This window comes from Fringilla coelebs (assembly GCF_963513975.1).
Source record: "Fringilla coelebs genome assembly, chromosome: Z".
NCBI classification, from domain to species: domain Eukaryota; kingdom Metazoa; phylum Chordata; class Aves; order Passeriformes; family Fringillidae; genus Fringilla; species Fringilla coelebs.
In genome coordinates, this window is record NC_140031.1 from 57,865,419 (window position 1) to 57,880,802 (window position 15,384).

At 40.4% G+C, this 15,384-nt stretch overlaps 1 protein-coding gene across 1 annotated transcript in view; it reads left to right on the plus strand.

The window, feature by feature from the left end:
• Positions 1–2,254: 2,254 nt before the first annotated feature.
• MUSK (muscle associated receptor tyrosine kinase) overlaps positions 2,255–15,384 on the plus strand; it is a gene marked incomplete at both ends in the record, with an annotated part of 53,921 nt that continues 40,791 nt past the window's right edge. The window contains 5 exons of the mRNA XM_084225401.1: positions 2,255–2,333; positions 6,324–6,450; positions 9,619–9,770; positions 11,160–11,287; positions 11,776–11,917. Of these exons, the coding sequence (XP_084081527.1) occupies positions 2,255–2,333; positions 6,324–6,450; positions 9,619–9,770; positions 11,160–11,287; positions 11,776–11,917 (628 nt within the window). The remainder of the gene's footprint in view (positions 2,334–6,323; positions 6,451–9,618; positions 9,771–11,159; positions 11,288–11,775; positions 11,918–15,384) is intronic.

Genomic DNA, 15,384 nt, shown 5'->3' on the forward strand with positions numbered 1-15,384 from the left:
TCATTACTGTGTAGGCTGCTGGGACCTCATCTCAGCAGAAGCCTTGAGGCGTGACTATAACAACAGATGTAAAAACAATTATCTGTAAACTGCATGCATCTCAGCTTTGTTAGGAAAAACCCTAAGCACAACAGCCAAGAAGAAACAAACTCATAAATCCATGAGTAAAAATTAAAGATGCATTTTACTTTTATAAGGTAAGCTTGGAAAATACTTGGAATTGAAGAAGGCTTGGTGTCACCAACATTTGATTTTCACTGATTTCACTGTGAAATCATAGAAACACCTTTCCATGATAGGCACAGATGACCACCAGCTTCCCATATATATTGTATGTTAGTTATGTGGCATATGTAGCTGGAGCTTGTGTATCTTTGCCCATGTGTCCTCTCTACTCTCTGTATTGAGTAAATTTACATCCCTTCCATTTAGAGTAGTGCAGCTCATTATGATCCTTAGTAAAAATATATGAAGCAGAGGAAATGAGAGATTAAGAGTACTTTGGTAATCCCCAAAATGAAAAGGCATTATTAGCATTTAACAGCCAGTGCTGGCAGTGACATTTCTAATGCTGTAATTGGCAAATAAAAGGGAAATATTAGTTTCTGCACACATATGGATGGTGCAGCTTCAAAGCCGTTATAACACATTCCAAACAGGAATCCAGCAATGCAAAGATCTTTGGCCAAGTCCCTTCTTGAACAGAATTTTACCCTAAAAATCCAAGTTGCATTTCTATGGAGCATTTTAATTGGGTAAGTCTGGACTTAAACAAAAGAAGTACTTGTAACTTCAGCCATGAATCAGTATTTCTCTGTTCCCTGGTAGGATTGTTGTTGTTCCATTGTTGCCTTCTTGCTTTGCTTTTTTTCTCATCGCTATCTCCAGAATTTTTGGAATACCTTTAACATCCTCTGTGAGTGTTTCTGCCTTTATTCATCTTCAGAGGAATGATTGTCTAGAGATCCTTGTTCTTAATAAACGATGGCGTGTCCCCAAAGTAACATTGCTATTATAAAGGCATGCCAAACGTAGGGATTCACTCATTCCCAGCACTGGTCAGTTTTACTCCATTGGCTCCTCAGAAGAAGCACTGCTGAGCCATGTAGTTCATTGTGTAAATGACTGTTTAGAAGTGGTTTAAGTCAAGAGTAAGTAAATAAAGGAAAGTCAGTAAATACAGGAAATTCCAGAGATCTCAAAGTACCTTTTACTGTGATGTGTTATGACTGCACATTTGCTTTCCTCAAACCATGTGGTTTAGTGCAAAGCTCTCATCCACTCTGCTGATAATATGATGAAAAGTATGCAGAGTCATGTTCTAAGAGGGTCATCATCAATTAGATTCTTACTGGACTGATTATTCATCTTTTTCCCTGCTCATGCAGATATTGCCCCTGCATCAGCCTTTCCACAGTGGTAAGCCTCTTTGCTGTTCATATAAATATTTATGTTGGAAAACCAGGCAGTACAAATGACTTGACATTTTTGGAAAATATGATGTAGGCCTTTGTGGTAGGATGAGGCAAGAAAGCATGAGTCAGAAGATCTTGATTCTGATGTTTCTTTAAGTCTTCCTAGAAAATGAGTGTTGATTGTCTGTCTTTCATCTTAGGCAGAGACCTGGTGGTTAACAAGACATTTCTGGAGATTAAACCCCACTGTCATATTTCCCCACAGAAAGGCGCTTTTAGTCACCAATGCCAACCTCTTCTGCTCCAGCAAATGCATCTGTTAAGAAAAGAAATACTATCAGCAGGGCAACAGGTGGCATATCACAGCCAATCTTGAAAGGTTATAATAAGAGGGAGTGTGTGTGAGAGAGAGGAGATAAACTGGAAAAGAGGGGGACTAAGATGAGGGAAAAAGCACTGGCAAGCATTTTTTCCTACTATTGCACTTACAGTGTACTGGAATAAAGGTCTGATGACTTTGCAACGCTGGGGTAGGGTACTGCCCTGGAAATGCATTTGCCCATTGTACTGTTCTCTGTTTGCTTAGAAGGAATTCAGAAGGGATTTGCTTTCTCTTGTTTCATGAGCCCCACGCTTTCACACTGACCAAAGTGGATACACACCAGCTGGCCACGTCCGTCACCACCACTGGGTGGGAGAATTCCTGATTATACTTAGATCCCTCAGACCCCACTCTGTCACTTGCTGAGAAGCTCTGCTTGAACACTGCTTCCGAAATGCAGCCGGCTGGGAAGTCTGCACGCCTTGCCTGAAGGAGCTGGATGCCTTCTGGATCAAACATGAATGACCTGCTGAAGGTGCCCCTGGTGCACGTCCTCACCCTGGCAGCCCTCAGCTTGGCTGAGACACTTCTGAAAGGTTTGCTTTTTCCCTGCTCTCCTTCTGCCATTTGCTGAAGGAGGTTTTGCAAAGGGGAAGATGTCTCTGCTAACAGTGGGGCGGGTGGTGCTGTAGTGCTCCCAAAAAAGACAAAAGTTGTCTGTTTTCAATGGTCACTTCTCTGCTTTTAGAAGGATAGCAGTGAAAATATTCTCATATTTGTGTGTGGAATTGAATTCTTTGTCTGTGAAGAGCACATAGGCCATTGTATTAGGCAGGGGACACCTTTGCATTCAGCTTGGGTGGGATGTAATTTTCTCACATGAAAGGAAGCTCAGAAGTGTTAATGGCTGGTAGCACCAGTTGCTGCAGAGCACAAGATCCGTTGCGTTCAGCAGACCTGTGTAGGTTTTTAAGTATATAAAGCTTCAAAAGAAATAAATATCTATGATGTCTTTACAAAGAATACATATATATGTACAAATATGCAGTGTTATAGGATATAACATAGAAGTTATCGTACCTTCTTCCTATCTTGTGCGCACATATGCATACAGGCATATGCTCACATGCCTTTAGTTAACAAAAGAATTGGTAAATAAATCTGTTTAGAAAAGTCTTTGAGGTACAAAATGCAACTGTGGCACCATTCTAGATGCACCGTTTGGTAAACCTGCGGACAACAATTTTTGCTGAACGGTGATTCAGAGTTACAATCCAAAGCTTTTGAAATTCAACGCTTACTAGAAACTTCGCTGCTTCAGGAAAACAAAATGAATTCTTAAGGGGAATGCCAGTATTCACATGTTAGGCCAACATTGCTGCTCTTGCAGGGCTATGCTTTTACAATTGTTAGTCAAGTTGTTCCCAAAATGAAAAAAAAAGAAATAATATATCTTCTTTATAAAAATGTTTTGAAATAAAAATATTGGTATATTTGTAAGGCACTGAAGTAAGCTTGTGAACTTAATGTTTTTGAATATTGTGGTAAGATAAGTGGTATTGGAGAGACAAGAAAATCAAAGAGGACAGGGATAGATTCTTTTTCTGGCGTCACAGTGTAATGAATAGATACATTCCCTTTTCTAGGACATCACAGCTGAGCTGTGTTTTTCCACACAAACTGCAATTTCTCTAGGTGTCTGCAATGTTGGAGAAGGACTGGTTCTGTTTTCTGTTTTGTTTTGTTTGCCTGGTTGGTCTGGTTTCAAAACTGTGAATCCAAATCCAAAGCCAACACATTTGGAAGCTTCTGGTGGGATGGGGACAGAAGGGGATTTGGCTTTCTCATGGTCCCGTGACCAGCCTTGGGTCATTTTTCTATCTCGGGAAACTACAGCTGACATCCAGAAAAATGGCACCTGTGTGGCTTTACACATATATAGATTAATTTATTTTCTATTTATTTAAAGCCACGAGGATACCTTTAAAATATCAGAAAGGCCCAGTATACGCACATGGAAAGGCCTGGCTCCATTTCTGTGCGACGATAGATATGTCCATACAGTTTTCAGATTTTATTTTCCTATGTTAAAATATGGTAATGCACACATCATGAGTTTAGAGTGCTTTCTGAAGAAAACGTGGACTGACACCAGCACTCAAGCTGTTTGAATGGCTTTTAGATGTAAGTACCATCTCAGCCATTTTGGAACTCTGTTACCGCCTCACAAAATGACGGCAAGTCCCGCTGCTCACTGTCCTTGCCTGGGTTAAATATCACAAACGTGAAAAGAGCATAAGACAAAATTATACATCCCTGCTGCTGTCATGGCTTGGCTGCTCTCTGAGGATGCAGAATTAGGAAGACAGCTTTAAAATTATTTCTCTTCCTGTCACTGTAGTGCTATTAGTTTGGACACTATTTTCTTAGAAGCATGTGTCTCCATTCTACCCAAAAATCTGTATGCTGGCTTTCAAAAGGAACCAGGTCAGACCATGTCTATGCAATATTCTGTCATCTATTGAATAAAAGACACACTTAAAAGTATGTAATTGTTTCTAGAGAATTTATTTAATATAGAAACCTGACAGGTCTTGTTTGCCCAAAGAACAAAATACTGTCATTATGCACACCAGCTCTTGGCACAAATATAGCTTTATTTCTTGTTGAAGTGGCTGTGTTTACCATTACAAGAGTTATAAAACTGGCTGCTTTGAATTATTATTACTGTAAAAATTTACATTTCTCAGGGTTAGAAAAGCATCTTTCCAGAAATCGAGGAATGTGAACAACAGCAACAAAACCATACTATGTAAAATTAGATTGCAAAACTCTGGGGTTAATGACATTAAAGCCTGATAAATTTTGTCACGAAATAGCAACATCTCATTTAAAGCAGACAGGATGATCATTGGTGGGGGTTATTCTCCTAAGACAACCTTCAGTAGCAGCAAAATGAAGACTTTATAGAAGTCTTCCATTTGGTTTCACTGGCACGGGATTCATCTGGGGAACAATACAGATGATCTTATCTGTTTAATGTGACCCAAAATGATCTAATAAAGTGGTGCATGATACAATTTGAAGCAGTGATCTTACACAGTGAGTTTGTCACAGACTTGTTCTAGTTGAAGTTTCATCCATACGACCTTTAGAGCTATCTTAGGTGTTGTTTTCAGATTTACATAAGTATAGTCATTATTGTCAATCAATTATATGATCCAAAGTCATAGAATCTAGGAATATTATTGAGGCAGATTAATTCTAATCAAATGTCAAAAGCATTTAGAGTTTTACATAAACCTGATAGTGGAAGCTGATCCTTTCTTCCTCTAGCTTCATTCCGGCAGAACTCCGAAGACATTCTAATTTTGACTTCCATGTAAATTGAAAAAGGATTAAGGTATTGACTTTCTATTATTCTCAGTCACTTAAATCTGAATGTTTTCTCTTTTGCCCATTCCTTAGGGAGGGAAGGGTGAAATAGATATAGTTTATTTTTGTAAAATGGATATAGTTTACTTTTTGCCTGAATTTGAATCTCATACACAGCAGTTGGGATTCTCTGTGAAAAAATAAGGGGCCAGAAACTGCCATGCTCAGTGAGGAACAGGAAGACTCCTGATATATATCCATGATATATTTTCAAGGTAGAGATTCAGGAATATAGTAAATATAGTAAAAACTGGTTTATCTCACCACAGTTGCCAGTGAAATCCAGTCCAACCAATATGGATCTGTGTCTCTTGCAGCCATTGGTCAAGACATTCAAGTGTTTTTGGAGGCAGTGGCTGCAATGAATAACATGAGCAGGGAAAGCGAGTGGCTAGGCTTATGCTTTGATCCCTTCCAGTTGTGCTACAAGTCTTTCAGCAGAGTGATGGAAAATGTTTTTAAAGATACATTCAACTAATGTGTGACTACAGGTTTATGATAGTAAGCATTAGGCATAGCTATTAAACTTCTCACTCGCATGCTTCTTGGTTAGAAAATGTGAGAAAATGAGAATGAGCCTTAGACATGACGCAAATCTGAATGACCTGAACGGTCTTTGTGAGCCTGGCTTAGAAAAATAAAGTGCTATATAATGGGTTTGGTGTATGTATATAACAAGGTTTTTTTTGGTTGTTTGGTTTGGATTTTTGTTTTTTCTTTAAAGATTTAAAGTAGTTGAGTGAATAAATCCTGTAATATTGACAAAAAAGCCCACATCTCATGCACTAACAAGGAGGCACTCTTCCCACTCCTGTGGCAGGTCAGTTTGGCTTTAATTTATGTGCTGCCCCTCGCACTTCCAGCCTATGCAATGCCACCCTTCCAGCAGTGGCACATCCTCAGCTGTGTCCTTGCAGTATGCTCACCTATTGCTGTGAGTCTTGAGGAAGAGGTGGGTCAGAAACACTGGATGTGCTGAGCTTGTTGGAGCTTGGTTTTCTCTGTTTTGCATCTTATGGAAAGACCTCAAAGGAAAATGCCATTGAGTGACCCTGCAGAGACATGTGTCCCTCCACCAAAGGTGTTTGGGAGGCTATGTGGCTCTCTCCAGTAGGCATCAGGTGTGTTCTCATTTTCTCTTCTTCACACAGCTCCGTTGATCAGCACTCCTCTGGAAACAGTGGATGCCCTGGTAGAAGACGTTGCCAAGTTTGTCTGTGTAGTGGAGTCATATCCTGAGCCAGAGATTACATGGACACGCAACAGCATTCCCATCAGGTAGGGAGCAGCCCCAGCCCTCACCAGCACCTTCTGCCAAAATTGGCAGTGCTTCTTTCCGTGACACAGGAGATATCTGGAAATATAAAAATCAGTCTGTGGCAGGAGGGAGAATGAGTGGCTGTAATTATCTAGTATTATCTAGGATTCTGTATTTCTGAGGAAGCTGTAAGAACACTTGAGGGTTGCTCTTGCACCTTCACACCTTTGAGCTTGCAGAGAATTGGTTTCTGCTGCAAGTTTTCTCTCCAGCTTCAGACAATTCAATGTGCTCTCTTCCTCAGTTCATCCATTTATGAAGGTGGAAGATGCTGTATAATATTCAAAAGGAGCTTAGCAGGGTTTGTTGTCTGTCTCAATGTTCTTGGAAACTTTGCGTGAAAGGGGTTGTGCTGTGCCATACTTGTTTGCTTCTAGTTCTGGATCTGGAAACTCTCTTCTCATTGTTATGCACTGTCAGACATTAACAACCAGGCATCAAGATGTCAACAAAGAAGACAGCCTTCTGGAAGTGTGGAAATGTGTTATGGAAGTTGCTACCATTGTTTTTGCTCTTTTACAGTAGACAGGTTTCTACAAAATAAACTCTACTTGATCTTCTAGCTCTGAAATCACATTACATCTGCTGCATGGCTTCACATAATTTTCTCATTCCAAATGGCTGTAAGTGACTTACTCTGTGAGGGAAAATGCAGTACAACACAACTTTGTATAACACAGTCAATACCCAGTCTCCACAGGAGATGTGCATGTTGGGCACGTGGTCTCCTGAAGTATGGTTCTCACTATTGTGGTGAAACATCCAAAAAGCTTTTGAACACTGGCATAGGAGGCTCAAATAAGTCCGCAGCAGAAGGAGGTCCCATTGCTTGGAAAACTACTTTGGAGAAGGACAAAGCAGAAAGTTACAAATTGAATATAGGCCTTCAGAAATATTTTTTTTCATTGTCGGCAATCTCAGCAAAATTCGGCCCTAATCTTCTGATCCTGATTTTGTTCCAGCATGGAGTTCTGAACTTCCATGGATGTTATTTTCAAATCAGGTCACCTTTCTCCTAATTCCTTCCCCATTGGTTACATCATGACTGAAAATCAAAGCAGGGAGAGAAAGCCATCCATGAAGGACTGTGTCTTGCTCTCCTCATGTCTTTAAAATGATAATTCTTCCCTGTGTTCCAAGGTAATTTGAAATCCAGATCAGTAATCACCTCAATCCCCCCTTCCAGAAGCCAAACGTATCATTCTTGAAGCCATTCCGCTCTCTTTGAGACAGTGCTTTGACCAAAATGGAAAATAAAGATAAAAATACCTCTTCTGGTAAGGTCATAGAGCTCAGGTGCTTCATTCCTTTACAGGGACTGCTGAAGCAGTATTAATAACAGCAAGTGTTTCGTTTCACAAGGCATTAATATTCAGTGCTACTGGATACAAAAAAGCTCGGACCGAAGAGGAAAAGATAAGCTGAATATATTTGTTACTTTTTAAAAACTTGGATGAAAGTATTTGCACACTGGAAAAGCATCAGATCAGAAGACCCTTTTTGTTTCTGGAAAAAACCCCATATAAATGCATTTCTGTGCCTCTGTGTGTGTGTGTGTATCAAACTTCAAAGGGCCTAGTTATTGAAAGCAATTAATATCAGTTATTTTGTTTTCAAAATTTTCTTCTCCTGCCAAGGTACCAGCATCCTGGACAGACAGCAAGATTAACCTGCACAACAAAACAGTTTGTAAACTTTGAACTTCAATGGGAATAGGGCGAGCACAGAGAATACAGTCAGCACTAGTTTTCTGGCAGCGCCTTTCCTTTTGACATCAAAACTTGTGCAAGTAAACCAGCAGGTGCCCTGTGCTGAGTCAAATGGTTACCTGGTCCATCTTCCAGAGCAGGGCTACCCACAATGAGCCTTCCTTAGGACAAGAAGGGGACAGAGTCTGGACCTCTTTTGCACTATGGAAAAGAGGAGGGGGATGTAATACTGAGTGGTGAAATGCTGTTGAGAGGAAATACATGCCTAAACCATCATAATGGTACATTCAGATTAGTCAATGACTACTGTACAGGTTTTAACAGTGAAAGACAAAACCTGACATATGTAGTGGTCAGATAATTGTGATTGCTTGGGATAAAATCGTCAGGTCACAACCCTTTTTCATTGTTCATTAGACTCAAAGTCCAATTGCATAAAGGTGCTTACTAAAAGCATCGACAAAGGTGTGAAAATAGACACTAAGAACAGTGAATTTCTTTGTGTTTTATTTATGCTATTTCTTTATATTTATCATAGCTTTGCAATGAAGGTCAATGCCACATCTCTGATTTCTCTTCATCTTTCTTTCTGATTTCCCTGTCTCTCCCACTTGACTACACACACCCCCCCTACTGACATACCACACCTCTCTTGTCATGCTCACTTATGAAATTGGTCTTTGCCCCGCATACATTGTTACAATATCCCATATTTTTTGTTGCTCCAGCTTCAGGGCTTTATGCAGTTCTCTGAAATATCCAGGTTAAAGCCTGCTGCCACTAAACCACAGCTATCCTTGAATCCTCTAACTTTCAGATGGCTTCAGTACATTTCTTTGCTTGTTGGTTTGGCGGTTTTTTGCAAAACAAACAGACAAAACTACTCCAGGATGTAGACACAAAAGTTCATGGTCTTTGGTTTGTGTCTTTTTTCACAACCTTAAAAATATCTCCATAACGTTATCTGTTTAATTAAAAACCCCTTTTTTTGCTTTGCTTTGTTTGTTTTTCCTGAAGAAGGTTTCTTTAAACAATTTCAGCTAGCTTTAGTTCCTATATAAGCATCTATCTCTTACATTGAACAATGATACCTAAACCAAGAGCTGGCTGGAACAGATTATTTGTGCTCATGCCTGACCTTGGCCAGACAAAACCCCAAACATGATGCCTAATGATTTTACCAATGTCTGGGTGGTGGAAGAATTGTCACTACACTAGTGACAGTCAGGAACTGCATGCTCTAGTGAAAATCTGAATCTTAATTCTGAACTCAACATTTCAGCACCTTTCCTCCTGCTTGTGGCTTGAAAATCAGAGGTATTATTGCCATTTGTAGTGACATCAGCAGTCTGCATACTAAAATGCAATTGCCTTTCTCTGTCCCTGGTTGTCCCTGACAATCCGTGCTGTGCCCTGCAGGCTGTTCGACACACGGTACAGCATCCAGAGGAACGGGCAGCTGCTGACCATCCTGAGCGTGGAGGACAGTGATGATGGGGTGTACTGCTGCACAGCAGATAACGGAGTTGGAGCAGCTGCACAGAGCTGTGGGGCTCTCCAGGTGAAAATGCGTAAGTGGGAATGCAATTTCTCCCTGACGCCACGCGAGTGTTAAATCGAAAGCCTGAGCAGACTCCCATCTATGGCACCTGGGGATCCATGGTCAGGGCAAACCCATGTTCTTGGGAAGATGGGTGCAGTTCTTTGAGTCAGAGACCTGGCATATGGGATCATAACTTAATGCAGTTGTGATTATTTACTTTGAATAATACACATTTGTTCTAAGATCAGAAGAGAAAACCTGATGCTTTGAAGAATGCCCTTTGTGCAAAACTCTGTAAAAGAGTTTGATAGATTAGTCCTCTGTGGCAGTACTGCATAGGTCCCTGGTGAATTTCAATTGCAAAATTTCACTAATCAGATTTCTTCCTGAGGACGGCAAAATCACTTAAATTATGTTCAGATGCTCTCAATTGCAGTGTTGAATGTTCTGGAGCACCATGTTGTAAATCTCATCGTCCCACATGGAAGGCAAAAGATTTGCTCTTGCAGGGAGCTACATATGTGCCAAGCTCAGTAAAGCTGGACTCACATGTTTTGAGTTATTTACACAAGCACTTTAAAAGGCAGTGGAGGTATATTCTGGCTAAAGCATCTGTTTGTAGGAAAGGATTTGTATGTGCTAATGAGATGACCCTCAAGGTCTGGTAATGCTGGAACTCTGCATCATCCCAGTCACTTGCAGGTGGCGACCAGGAGATGATGGTCTCTGAAACTTGTGTTTCTGCTGGCTCATTATCATGCAAGGGCCTCAAAATGTCAGATCTCCCAAAATACTGAGATAATAATCTTTTATACTCTCAGCTCAGATGAAGACAGGCCATGTTCTTTCAGTAAAATGAATTTAAATTTATCCCTCATTAACTTTAAGGGAGTTTGATTGCTTTTTCTTTAAGGCTCAATTGTCCTTTTCACTAGCATAGTTATAAATCCTTCAGTTAAGGATATTAATTGCATTTACATGCCCTTCTTGTTGAGCTAAAGGCAAGCCTGGGTAAAACTCTTTCAAAATCAATTCAACCCAGATCTGAGCTTTGAGACAAGACAGTGTTTACACAGTGAAAAATGTCAGAACCTGGAATGCTAACATTCTTCAGTACTGGAAATACTCTTATCTGAATTTGGATTTTAGCCCAGGCCCTAATTTAAATGACTGTCAAACTCCACACAGGAAAACAAATAACCCATGCAAGTTAGCTGCTTTTGCTGCTTTTTAAATTGAATGCTGTGCTGAAGAAAATTCTTTCTTACCAAATAACTTCAAGACCAAGAAAGATTGCTTTATTTTTCAGCAACACACAGAAAAAGCAGCAGATTTTTGCATGTAATTTCTGAATTTGTCTTGTTCTATTATCTTGTGGCTTCATCCCAACTTTAATATTTGGCTTTTACAATTTTAGGACCCAAAATAACCCGTCCACCTGTAAATGTGGAAATAATAGAAGGATTAAAGGCTGTTCTTCCATGCACTACAATGGGGAATCCAAAACCTTCTGTTTCATGGGTCAAAGGAGAAACAGTTGTGAAGGTGAGTAAGAATGGTTTTCAGTAATACTAATTATTTGCTAAAGGTACTGTGTTAAATATTAGCATTAGTTATAGTATTTGTAAATTCTAGTAGCTAGAAAGGAAGCATTTGGAAAATCCAGGGCTCATCTCATAAATATCTTCATTTGCAATGATTCTACATATGAACCAAATGTTCTCTGTGTATCTATATTTTATGTGATATATGCTTGTAACTACTAAGTATGGCCAAATACTGAGGAAAGAACTTGGGGGTGTTCTCTTAAATAAAAGCTCTTTTGAAGCCATAATTCACTGATCTGCAAAAATAGCATTGGGTGAATATGTCATGACAATGCTGAGCAGGAAGAGCTGGACCCAAACCCTTGAGTTGTAGGACATGTATAGTGTTCATGCATGTAAACCCAAACTCTGTAAACAGATTTTTCATGCTGTTTGTGTGCAGCCTGCATGTAGAGTCCTCACCTCAATGGCTCCTTCCTCCGGCAGGAGACTGCTCGCATTGCCGTCCTTGATTCTGGGAATTTAAGGATACACAATGTTCAGAGAGAAGATGCAGGACAGTATCGTTGTGTAGCCAAGAACAGTTTGGGCACAGCCTATTCGAAACCCGCAAACGTGGTAGTGGAAGGTGAGTGACTTGTGAACCGGTCTCAAGCTCCATGTGCCAGCCCCTCATACCCAGTTAACTGGAATTAACCCGAAGTATTGTGTTGATGTTGTCAAAACCACCCTAGTGGGTGAATAAAAAAAGGAAAGGAGAATGAGAATGAGAGGGAGAAGTAGAAGGAGAAGGAGAAGGAGAAGGAGAAGGAGAAGGAGAAGGAGAAGGAGAAGGAGAAGGAGAAGGAGAAGGAGAAGGAGAAGGAGAGGAGAGAACATAGAACATTTGCCCTTGTGTTTTTTTGCCCACTAAATGAACACCAGGATTCAGTTTCTGGTCCTTATGTACCCTGTGTCCAATTCTTATGTACAGAAGGTATTTGCTGTGTGAACCACCACCAGTTTCAGAGTACTGAGAACAGTAGACAGGGGTACCCAAATGTTGGCAACAAGGCATTTTATCTTCCTGAATCCTGTAAGAGAATTTGGTTTGGGCAAGGGCTTGTGGAGTGAGTGGGGGAATGACTGATTTAGTAGATGAACAAATTTATATTTCTGATTCAGGATGGCTGTAATGCAGAAAGTAGAGAAGGCTCTTCATTTTCTTAGTAAGCTTCAAAATACTATTGCAGGTTACATTTGCCTGTGGCTATCTGAGGTTACTTAGCATTCAATCCCATTTTTAAGAGGAACTGCTTCCTTCTGGGAGCAGTATCAGATATATTAGATCCAACTACACATTACTGTAGGTCTGCTATTTTCTTAAAAATTGCATGAATTTTTCAGGGATTTTTTGTCCCTTTTTAATATTTATACATACAGACCGTATATACTAGAAACTTCTTAAATAGCTTTAAAACAGGAAGGCAGCTATTCTTAACCTAGATTCAGAGCTGCTCTTCTCCTGGGATAAAAGTGAAGAAGCAAACTGAAAACAGCTGGATTTTGATGTGAACAGTTTGAGTCTTGGGTTTTAGTTTGGCCCCTGTCATTGAGACAATGGGCAAAGGCTTGTCAAGAGTTAAAATGTGGAGGGCAGATATTTGGTGCCACAAACACAAATGTTGAAGGGTCTCTGCCACTGCAATTCTTTGCTCTAGATCTGCCAAAGCCAGTTAGGGAATCTAAAACCAAGCTGGAATTGTACCCAAAAAATCCAGGTTGCTAAGGCAGATGTCTTGGTTTTTCTCCATCTCCAGAATTATTCAGTGGCCTGTTAATTCAAAGACTGGCAAAATAAATCACAAATGCCCTGCTTGGGGTGTGTATATGTGCTCTTTTTAAAAGGAAGAAGATTATTTCCGAATTGATCAGTGACAAATCAATCCTTCCACGCAATTTGTCCTCTCCTGTTCCATTCATGTGTTGGGTGAACAAATAAATGCTCTCCTTCAGGCTCACCATTGGTTTCTCTGGTAGGACACCTGTATAATATACCTAATTTCAGGTGGCCACCCAAACTAGACAGACACATGTTTGGTTTACATTTTTGACTTCCAAAATCCAGACTTAGTACATAGAGTGAACTGCGCAGGATCCATTTTTACAAGCTGACAACATCTGCAATCCTTGCAAAGCTTGCTGTGCCTACAGATCCCTTCCTCTCATGGTGTTTTAGATCAATTTTCATGGACATTTAGCATAACTACATGTGCACATACCTGTGTACACCTGCAAATTGGTACATGCACACATCACCCTCACACGTCTTTCATTATTTTTAGTATCCCTCCCCTCCTGCCTCTCCTACTCCATTAGTAGCAGCATTTTAAAATAACTCCAAGTAAATAATATACTAAAATTATTCAAAGCAGGAAAATCACACTCCAATATTCTTTGTGGATTCATAGTGTTCATCAAATTTATGAAAATTGTTGTTTATTGCTTCTCTGTAATAATATTACAGCTTTTTTCTTTAATCTTGGTCCTAGTATTAACTGGAGTCCCCAGCCTGCATTGTGTGGTTTAATATTAAAATAAAATGAGTAAGCATGGCTGGTTAACTTGGAATATTTAATTCAAGGCAAGCGCCCATTCAAGGAAAAGTGTAAATATTTATGCCTAGCTACATCTAGATTACAAGGATCTTGATTTGTTGTGCACTTCCATTTTAATGGGTCCAGCGTTAGTCCCATGTGGCATCCCACCCTTACATGGAAGGGAGCACCCAAGGATCATAGGTCTTCGTGGTTGAGAGGAATGACAAAAGTAAGAGTGCCTGCAAAATCTTACTAAGTTTTATTAATAAATTACACATTTGGCATGGAAATGTGTATGGTAATCCCTGACCTCCTGTATAAGCATGGGGCAGTGGGTTTTGGAAAAAGGGCTGGGATGAAAGGAGAGGGACTGAGAGAGAAAGAGAGATGGATCAAAGAGGAGGAGAGAGAATGAAAAAAAGAAAGGAAGAGGGCGGTATCACCAGTCCTGGTTCCAGCATCAATGCAGCTGATGGGTATGCACAACCCTAGAACACGTGTGTCCAGCCTTTGTAGTCCTTTTCAATGTGAAGTTTCCGTGCACTGGAGCTAAGTTTCTCACTCTCTGTGCAAATGTGTTATCCTGTGCAGCCCATTCTTGTTGACCTTTATGGAAATGGGCTGGGGGGCTTCAGGGATCCTGGGTGCTCTAGATCCCCTCTTACATTCCATGCTGGCTCCTCAGCATCATTCCCATGCCTCAGCTGTACTCTGTTGTGCTTAGCTCTGGGAGCCAGAACAAGGACACTTGTGCCAGAAAGGCACTGCCCTACTTCCATTTGGCCCCTTTCTCCAGTCATGGATGGTAACTGGCCATCACTACCAACAATCCTTGGTTGGCTCCACAGCTATGTGGCTATCAGTGCCTGAGACACACACATTAGCCCCTTGTCTTCTACCGTTCCACATCTTGCAATTAGCTCAAGGCATTGCTCAAAGTGCAGAGGTGTTCTTGAAAGACTGACTTTCTGCCTTCTGCAGGCAATCAGGCTCCTAAATGTGCTTTTGATCAGGCACATGCTTAAATTACTTGCTCAGGTTGGCCCAGAAATTGCAGCAAGTCACAAGTACATAGAGTGAACTGTGCAGGATCCATTTGTTCAAACTGACAACAGAATTGGCCCAAGGGTTTACACTACTGGTGTACCTTACAGTACTTGTCTGGTCTCAGTGGTCCGAGGTAGAACTAGTAGAAAAATGCTGCTATTTTGATTTGTCAAATATTTTTTCCTCTATTCCTTGTCAGCTTTCCTCAACATTCATAATACTGGCCTCTATTTATTACTTTTAAAGCACAGCTTTAGTATTTTTAAGGTTTTATTATTTTTAAAGCAAAGTTGAAATAATTTGAGCAATAGGATTTAGATGAAAATTCAGATGCAGTTCTTGTCAGGAAAAAGAAATCACTGAAGGCCTCTTTTAGTGGAACTGATTTTTCATTTTTCATCAGTGAAGGAGATAAGGACTCTGTAGGCTCTTCACTCTGCCCAGACCTGTCCCAGGTTAGGGCAGCCTG